This window comes from Nansenia antarctica, assembly GCF_963989245.1.
Source record: "Nansenia antarctica genome assembly, chromosome: 1".
Classification (NCBI taxonomy): Eukaryota; Metazoa; Chordata; class Actinopteri; order Argentiniformes; family Microstomatidae; genus Nansenia; species Nansenia antarctica.
Genome location: NC_137674.1, coordinates 98,312,385 through 98,322,753, shown reverse-complemented (window position 1 = coordinate 98,322,753; position 10,369 = coordinate 98,312,385). Strand labels below are relative to the sequence as shown.

Below are 10,369 nucleotides of genomic sequence, written 5' to 3'. Positions count from 1 at the left end.
GAGGTGTTTCCATTAATGGAGCTGGGTTAGGAGAGGTGGGGGGCTTGGGGGGCTGGTCACTGGGGAAGAGGAGGAGAGTGTGTGTGTGTGGGGGGGGGGGGGGGGTTAGACAGGTTACATAAGCCAGCGCGGGTTTTCCAGATCCATCAATCTGGCAGCAACCGTATGAAACGTGGCACAGATCTATTTACAGAGGCCTGCTCTCCTTCTGTAGTGACTCCAGCAAGGGAAACCCACTCACTCACTCACTCACTCACTCACTAACACACTCACTCACTCACTCACTCACTCACTCACACACTCACTCACTCACTCACTCACTCACCTCTCTCACTCACTCACTCACCCCACCCACTCACTCATTCACTCACTCACTCACTCACTCACTCACTCACTCACCACCCACTCACTCACTCACCTCTCTCACTCACTCACTCACCCACTCACTCACTCACTCACCCACTCATTCACTCACTCACTCACTCACTCACTCAATATCTCTCACTAACCCACTCACTCACTCATTCACTCACTCACTCACTCACTCACTCAATATCTCTCACTAACCCACTCACCTCACTCACTCAATATCTCTCACTAACCCACTCACTCACTCACTCAATATCTCTCACTAACCCACTCACTCACTCACTCAATATCTCTCACTAACCCACTCACCTCACTCACTCACTCACTCACTCACTCACTCACCTCACTCACTCACTCACTCACTCACTCACTCACTCAATATCTCTCACTAACCCACTCATTCACTCACTCACTCACTCACTCACTCACTCACTCAATATCTCTCACTAACCCACTCACTCACTCACTCACTCACTCAATATCTCTCATTAACCCACTCATTCACTCACTCACTCACTCACTCACTCAATATCTCTGACTAACCCACTCACTCACTCACTCACTCACTCACTCACTCACTCACTCACTCAATATCTCTCACTAACCCACTCATTCACTCACTCACTCACTCACTCACTCACTCACTCACTCACTCACTCACTCAATATCTCTCACTAACCCACTCATTCACTCACTCCCAATGGAACTGCAATGTGAGTGTGTGGTGTGAGTGTGTGGCGTGAGTGTGTGGCGTGAGTGTGTGGCGTGAGTGTGTGACAGTTTTCTTAAATTAGTTAGATTAGATAGGATATGCTCCTATGCAATGTCAGTGACCTACAAGTGTATGTCCACAGAAATACTGGCACATACATACATGCACAATGTATACTAAATAAATGACATGATAACCTAATGATAATAAATATAAAACAATAAATAACAATATAACAAAGAAAATATAAATACACAAGTCTGGACACACTGAGTCGGAGGAGGTGACTGGTTCTCCTCTCCTCTCCTCTCCTCTCCTCTCCTCTGTGATCTACTGCTCAAGGACCCTGGTATCACTCATGTCCACTGACACTAATAATGTGGCCAATACGCTCAGGGGAAATGTTACGTCTGTCGCCTCCCCAGGCTCACTGTGAGATCCCCTCATGGACTCAGCCTCCTTGGCTCTCTCTGGCACACTGTGAGATCCTCTCTCCCCGGCCTCAGCCTTGGCTCTCTCTGGCACACTGCCGTTGGCTGAGAACTGTTCAACTCCAGTCAGCCTCTATCCCAGCTTACTACAACACAATGGTCCCCACTGTGGTACAGTACAATCATATACAAAAACTGAACATGATTAACAATTATAGTTGGGTATTATCACGTTTGTATGCAGATTCCTAACCTGATGTAAGTATATGTTAGGTGTTTATTGAGCCTTATATAAATAAACGTTATGCACATGGGCCTATTTGTTGTTATATATTGTTGGTTGGATTCGCTGTCCATGGCATGTATGTTGATGTGCTTGCTGCCATGAACTGTGAACTGCCATGCGAGTATCCTAATAAACTTCAATTTAATACAATATGGCACAGAATTGCGTGGTTTACGTATAGCTGTCTGTCATTTAGAGCAGTGAATGGCGATGATACCGCATCCACCTGCTTAATTCAAGTAAGCCTATAGTAAAACATTCAATACGATTTGCCATACTACACATAAGTGTGTTACAAACTAACAACGTTCACTAAACGGGCTGACCTCGATACCAACTGTTACAATACAAATCCGCGTAGTTGGCTTTTGTAGGCTAATCGCAAATGCCATAATTTATTGTAACGCTCCATTAAAAGCGGAGTATACACTAACAGTTGAGTCGCGTCGTAATAAAAAGTGAGTTGCCCTTGCCTATATTGTGACGTTAGAATTATAAGGTTCTATCTCCATTTTTGTCAACATTTTGTTTTTTACATAATCTGATCCATTAGGTGTTTATTAATGCCTGTGTGGTGTTATTTTTAAAATGTTTAAATTTTTGAGTTAGTAATTCATAAAATACAAAGGTTCCATCTCACAGAACATAATGGAATGTAAACACTTTGACGCTCAATATCTCTGAACTACCCTGAACGGAGATAGAACCTTATCATTCTAAACTCACGATATGCTGCGGACTAAAAGTTAATTGTCAAGTAGGCTAATATCTTGTCAAGTTGAAAACGCAGAACGAACATTGCATTATTTAACTAACTGTAAGGCAGACAGGAGATATCGCTGGTGGTATATTTGAGGGTGCATCGGTCACATTTGTACAAATGATTAACTCCTGGCCACTGTTCTCATTCCTCCTGTCTCTACAATGTAACCAGACGGGAACAGAACGCGCTTGGCTCGGTCGGTCGCCGCCTCTCCGCTTTTTACAGTGGGATGCCTCGTACCGCCTCTCTAGGAATTAAATGATTTCCACCACATAATGAAATCGGTTACGTGCGCACGAATAGCATAATCGCAATTTGCCACAATTATCTCCTCGCAACAGATACAAATTAACGGTTATAATAATCAAACGTCAGAATATAATCATACAAGTTCATAGTGGTCTCAACTGCACATAAGTAGAGAAAAGTATTAGTTCACGTCTGAAAAATTGCTTTTAAACTTCCAGCAACAACGGAACTTTCTCTCCATCTGTCAAAAAAAAATATTCTAAAAATACTGTCTGTACCTGGTTGGTTGTATCTGGTGGCAGGTTCTTAATGAGAATTTTCCTCCTGTTGCTCAGCTCCTTGCGAGTTTTCTCCAGCCTCTTCTCAATCTCCTCCGGTTCCAAATCGGGAAGGTCTCGCAGACTGGTCCCCTCGGACGGAGCCCCCTCCTCATCCTGCCGGCTCTCCGGACTGTCCGAGTCCGGGAAAGGTGCATGTTCCTGGGTTAAAGAATGAACGAGGCTCGGCGGCTGGATGGAGGAAGCTGCCGCCATCTTGAGTAGAGCTGTGCTGAAAGTGAGCGGAGGCTGTGGCGGATAGGTGGGCGTCTGTTTCTGTCGCTCCCATCTGAACGAGAGAGAGCAGACGGAAAGGTACGCACATGCAGGCCCCTGGCACAGTGCTGGATGTACGCTACTGTCGGACGCTTGGCGACCCCCACCGTTTGGAAAATGTAATAATCAGGAGCAAAGGAACCATAGCGAATATTGCATCGCCATCCTGTGGTGGACCATGACTAATTAAAGGGGTGCCACCCTTGACGGTTAATAAGTGTTGCCCATATCAAATGACAGGTGAGCAGATGACATGCTGCATAGTCTGGTGACGTTAGAATTATAAGGTTCTATCTCCATTTTTGTCAAAATTGAGTTTTTTTACATAATCTGATCCATTAGGTGTTTATTAAAGCCTGTGTGGTGTTATTTTTAAAATGTTGACATTTTTGAGTTAGTAATTCATAAAATACAAAGGTTCCATCTCACAAAACATAATGGAATGTAACAACTTTGACGCTCAATATCTCTGAACTACCCTAAATGGCGATAGAACCTTATAATTCTAAGGTCACGATCTGTAGCCTAATTTAAGGTATCACTTCTATAGTCTGTAGTAGGCCTAAATAAATTGTGAAAACACACAATTGGACAATCCCTCAAGTCAAGGGATTATTTCAAACGTGAGAAACAAATCCAGTTGTGTTTGCATAAAGTGTTCACATCACATTAGAAAGATCGCCATGGACCTTTACCAGTCCGTCCCACTTCTGTGGGTGTTCATCTGGCAGACTTGCTGCAACACACTCTCAATGTATTTGTTATTGATGCCCATACATTCCTGGCACAATCACGAATACATTGGCATTGTGATTATGTTGCAGCAATGTGAATCAGACACACACTGAAACCCACTTAGGAAATATTTAGAGCACTTAAGCTTCTAGAAGGGCAGTAAATGCTTCTAAAAGGGAATAAATAGGATAAACCATCATCCATAAAAAAGGACCCACTTTTTTGTCAGACCTGAATAGGCCTATGGACTGTCACAATGAAGAGATGTGAAGTGTGATGAAGTGTGTGAAGAATCCCACATTAAACTGGCAAATCACAGCCTTCAGACTGAAACAACTATAACCCATATGTGTGTAAATACAGCAATCAAACTAACCCTGTTTGCGTCAGATGGAAGAGCGAATGGAAACAGACCTATGTGGAAAAGGAGAATATGGGTCTAAAATGAATGCATCCAGTAAAGCCTATGAGGGAAAATTATGTCTCAATAATTTGTCTCGTGACAGATTGGAAGACATGAACCACTGGTCTCTGAATTCTCTTAAATGATGGTCGGTGCTGCTAGTCAATCAGAGGATGTTGGCCACACATGAATCGCTCTTCTGAGTTATAAACAACATCTCTATTCTCTACAAGGCAACAATTAATTTGCTCCCTCTTTCCTTCTCTCATTCCATCACAGTCACACAAACACACGCATACACACACACACACACACACACACACACACACACACACACACACACACACACACACACACACACACACACACACACACACACACACATTTACATACCCCTGCACGCACGCACGCACACACTCAAACAGTAAGAGAGAGAGCAGAGCAGTATTTTACACATGCAAATCAGACCATAATATCATGCTTTGCACAAACGTAAAACGGGGAGCACTCCAACTAAATACAAGGGGGGGGGGGGGGGCTGCTATGCTATGTGAATGATTCACAGCTTCTCCGTGTGGGCGTAGGAGAAGAATCGAGGAAATGTCAGCGCTTCATTGGGACTGACTGTCTGTGAGTGGGTGTCGGCGAGTGCATGAGCGGGCACCTGGGATGCATATTTACGCGCGGTAAGCGGGAGTAGCCTTGAACCCGAATGGCTGTGAGGTGCTCAGTGTGTGGGAGGAGAGGAGGAACGATTATTATGGCGATCTTAATTTGCTATTTTTAATTCCAGGCTGGGACGACGAGAGAGAGAATCACATTTTACAATATCACATTTAGACTCTTAATTGTGCAGCAAACCATGCAAATTGCACATTCCCATGCTTTGAATCCAGAATTGTTGCGTTCTCTGCAACGGATGCATTATTTAGGACCCTGTATCATTTTCATGGCACATTATTATGCAATATTCATATTAGTTCATTACATATTATGTATTATGAGAAACCTTTTTTGAGTTGGAAGCACAAACTACACTATATGAGGAACCACACTATATGAGGATTAGCCTAGGTGAGGCAAATAAGCAGAGTTGACCTCACTCTCTCACACACACTCTCACACACACTCTCACACACACACACACACACACACACACACACACACACACACAGTCCCCAGTTGGCTAAGGATTCCTGGCTGTGCGGGTGCACACAGAATGGCCAGAGGACACTTGGACAGTGCCAGTGCTCTAATTCGGAAAAGAGGGAGAGAGGGAGGGAGGAGAGAGCCCTCTTTTCTCTCTGACGGTCTCAGTCTTCAGCAGAGCTGATCTACTTTCCTGCCAACGTTCAGTATAGAAAATGGCCCTGGCCATTGCATTCACTCTCTACTCTACTTCAAGGAGAAACAGAGACCTGCTTCAAGTTAGAGGACACAAACGTATTGCCACTTCAGCATTTCCTGCTGGAAGTCTGCACCAGTCTGTATGAATCTACTGTTGTTACCATGTTCTAATTCTGTTCCATCTAGTTACTGAGCGAAAATTACAAACTGGATGTTGTTGACCATTCTCCAATATATGAATACATGCTCAACTACTACTACCACTACTAAACCTATTGAGAGGAGGATTTTGTCTCTTTGTATTTTTTTTTGACAGTCATCTGAACATGAGGTGCCTTTGATGTTCTCCACAATAATGCAAGCGAAAATAACAAAGACCAATTGAAGTGAAATAACTTCAATTAACTTATATAATTAACTTATATAACTTAAGTTACAGTATGTGACTACAATGAAAAAAGCCATGCAGGCTTGTTGTGCTGTATATGTGTCAGAAATATGTTGCTTGAAGATCCAGGGCTGTTATATAACCCAAAGGCAATTCAGTACAGAGGGGGGCTTCTAAATAAATGATGATGCTCTTAGGCTACAATGCCCCTGCCGACACACTCCTACAGAACGATGGATAGAGGGTGTAGTCAGTGTGATTGAAATTCATTTTAGTCTCTTATTGTTCTGTTGACCCATGACCTCACCATGCCTGTTTAATGCAACAATAAATATGGCTCATATGGGGGGGGGCTGTTTTTTTTTTGCAAACGACACGTGATGTTAAGGACGGTCCAATTATTTCTAAAATGTTGTTCATCTTGTCAGAAGGTTAATGTGAATATTGAGGATGAGTATTTGTGAGAATATACATTTACATTTTTTGGAGTCAGAGGAGGGGAAAGAGGGGAAGAGTTGTGTCGTCTGCATAGCAGTGGTAGGAGACACCATGTGAGGAAATGACTGAACCAAGAGATTTGGTATAGAGGGAGAACAGTAAGGGCTGTAGGATGAGCCCTGGGGGACCCCAGAGGTGAGGGCTTGTGGAGAGGAAAGTGATCCCCCTGGTAAGAGCCATCAGCCAGGTAGGATTCAAACCAGGAGAGTGCAGAGCCAGAGATGCCCAGATCAGAGAGGGTAGAGAGAAGGATCGGGTGGTTTACTGTGTCGAATGCAGCTGACAAGTCAAGGAGGCTGAGAACAGGAGAGGGAGGAAGCTCGCACAAAGTGGAGAGCAGTCTCAGTAGAGTGCCCAGCCTTAAAAGCCGTCAAGGAGGTTGTTCAGAAGGAGATAGTGAGACAGTTGGTTAGATACAGCACATTCAAGGGTTTTAGAGAGAGTTTTTTCTTCTTTTGAGAAGAAGCTTGACTGGCTGTCTTTAGGGCAGTCGGGACAGATCCCGTGGATAGAGAGGAATTGATTAAGGTAGTAAGGTAAAGAGTCAAAGGATGAGGGAAAGAGGGGACAGGAGGGTGGAGGATGCCGAGTCAGTGGATATAAGGGAGAAGGATTCAACAGAGGGTAGGGAGGACAAGACAGAGGAAGAGAGCGGTGGGGGAGAGGGTACGCAGGTTTGCGACGAGAGGATAGTGTGGGTAGAGACTGACTGGGAGGGGGTACATTTGAGGGGAAGGGAGAAGGACACAAAATGATGATCAGAAACTGGAAGAGGGGTAACAGTAAGATTAGAGATAAGGGAGGATCTGGTGAAGACGGGGTTGAGCTGATTGCCCGCCTTAGAGAGAAGAGTGGGGGTAAGATCGAAGGAGAGGAGAAGGTCAAGTACTCCGGACGTGTGAAGCGCCTCTGACTGGATGTTGAAGTCACCCCAGTAGTGTGAGCGGTGTGCCGCCTTCAGGGAAGGAGCAGAGAAGGACATCCATCTCTTCTAGGAAGTGGCCGAGCTGACCTGGGGGGATGATAGATACAATGTTTTGACAGGGTGAGGTGACTGAAACAGCATGTTATTCGAAGGACGATATGGACAAATGTGACAGGGGAAGGACATTATGTGACCACTTAGGTGAGATGAAGAGTCCTGTGCTTCCTGTGTGAGGGCCAGGAAGTGGAGGGACATGAAGCTGGCATGAGCTGGCATGAGCGGAGATCTGGACTCTGGACCGCTGACTGGCCGTTCCAAAGTCCTCCTGCGACAATGAGGTCGTGTTGGGTCGAGCATGGTGGAGGGGATGTAGTGTCTATGTGAATCTTTGTGCGTATGTATGTGTATAATATCTTTTTACATTTCCTTTTTATTTATTCTACATTTTCTTTCATTTTTCTGTCTATGAAGAGACAGGCACTGTTTATGGAATGGAATGGAATGGAATGGACTTTATTTGTCATTGCTATAGTACAGGTACCAAACAACGAAATTTAGGAGGGGTGGCTCCCCTGGTGTTAGGAAAGACAGGCACTGTTCATTAGCATGAGCTAATGTGTTGTGGTGCAATGCATCTGGCTTGTTGTCATTTCAACATGTCAATGTCATTGCACCTGTTCCTACAAACAAATAATTAAAAATTAAAAATTAAAAAAAGGATTTAGGGGACCTATGTTCTAGTACGCAGATAACAGAACGATCTGGCCAGTGGTTTAAGTGTAAAGTGGACTGTTTATTACATTCACATTGCAATAAATCTCCATTTTATAACTTTATATGTTACATTGGAAAAAAGGAATGATGTACACACATTGAAGTTCCTTCAGTACATTAATGCAATTCATAGTGTTCGGTAATACACAAGATTATACTTGCTTACAACAGCTGTTAAATACTGTTAATGCTCTCCCTCAAAGACGTCATTACAACTGAACAAATCAAAAGTTCACAGTGGGGGTTATTCATAACACTACTGCATCAGCACATTTATTTGCTGTTTTCATGAAATAAACCAGGAAACACTCCAGTACACCCAGAATATTAACTCTGACGCCACGAAGAAGCATGCGTGATGGGCGGTGTTTGAACACGGGTCTGCAAGGTAGAAGACACAAGCGTCTATCATTAGGCCGAGAGGACATCCTCATGGACTGAGGGGAGAGGCCTGTGTATACACATTGCAGACAGGCATGCCTCATCATGAGAGCGTGATTCCAAATCACCTCCACTACACATGCACCAGAGAGGCTGCTGGAGGCAGGAATTGGAAAACAGGCTCATTGTGATGCATGGAACGGAATGCAGTATGGTATCAAGCAGGTGTTCCCAACCACTTCCATTCCATGCATTACAATTTGCCTGTTTGATTTCTACCTCCAACAGCCTCCCCTGACTCATGCATCAATCAAAAATGATTAAGACAAATGTGCAGTTACTATGGATGTTTAGTGTTATGAATAACCACCAGTGCATCATTTCAGTGGTGGTTAGGACACAGCAGGAGTTAATTGTGAAATAACAAAAATGTCTGCTCTTAACTATAGTGACAGTCCTGTATTCACTACATGTTAGAGTTGGTCATTATTCTATGAAATGGCTTTTTGCAGTCTACATTTCTCTCTCTGGAAATATAGTCTTACTTAACTTGACCGTACACGATAACAAAACTAAAAATGAGTCTCTTAAAGACAATTTACCTTGGGGCCGGATCATAACTTCAAATCTGCAGACCATTAAGTGTCTGGGCTTAGATCCTAAATCATACATTGATGTCAATAGGAGACTGCACAAAAATGGTCTCAAGTCAGGATTCGGCCCAAAGTGTGTAAAAACTATGACAGCCTGTCTTTCATCCAATATGGACCTAAAGAAAGACAGAGCTAGTTATATCCAAGGCATTCCAGAATATAGCCATGAACCAAAAATTCAACCCAAATAGCATTATTTCGAGCACACAATATGCATTTAGACAAAAAAATATGGAGTGTACAACACGTTAATAGCTATTTGTGATTTTTTTTTTTAAAGGTATTTACACTTTATACTGTTAAGCTTGGAAAACAATAGACATTCTTCACCCAAACTGAATGAATACCATATTGACTTGATTTTGAGCAGTTTTAACAATCACATGACTAAAAATCACAGATAGGGGTAAACTTACTCTTCATTATTAAATCAGGTGGACTGCTCAAACAGAATCATTTCATCACTACTCTGTAAATACAAATTTCAAACAAAACCATACAAGAATGCCTTCAATGGAGATGCTCTGACCACACTCTGACCAAAAACACTCGTACACACACGCACTCGTACACACACACGCACACGCACACGCGCACACGCACACGCACACGCACACGCACACGCACACGCACACGCACACGCACACACACACACACACACACACACACACACACAACACACACACACACACTTATAGTTGCTCCAGAGAAGTGTACAGAAGATTGTTTTTGATTGATTGACCACAGAAGAACACAGATGGCTGCGGCTTTAACAAACCCAGCAGCTCTCTCTCTCTCTCTCTCTCTCTCTCTCTCTCTCTCTCTCTCTCTCTCTACAGATAGGTCCTACTCCGCTGCTGCT

The 10,369-nt window shown here is 43.6% G+C and overlaps 1 protein-coding gene across 1 annotated transcript in view; it reads right to left on the bottom strand.

Moving 5' to 3' along the window:
* The window catches only part of raver2 (ribonucleoprotein, PTB-binding 2), a gene marked incomplete at both ends in the record, with an annotated part of 57,959 nt that extends 54,543 nt beyond the window's left edge, over nt 1–3,416 (bottom strand). The window contains 2 exon segments of the mRNA XM_080546240.1: nt 3,089–3,371; nt 3,373–3,416. Of these exon segments, the coding sequence (XP_080402366.1) occupies nt 3,089–3,371; nt 3,373–3,416 (327 nt within the window).
* Nucleotides 3,417–10,369: the final 6,953 nt, after the last annotated feature.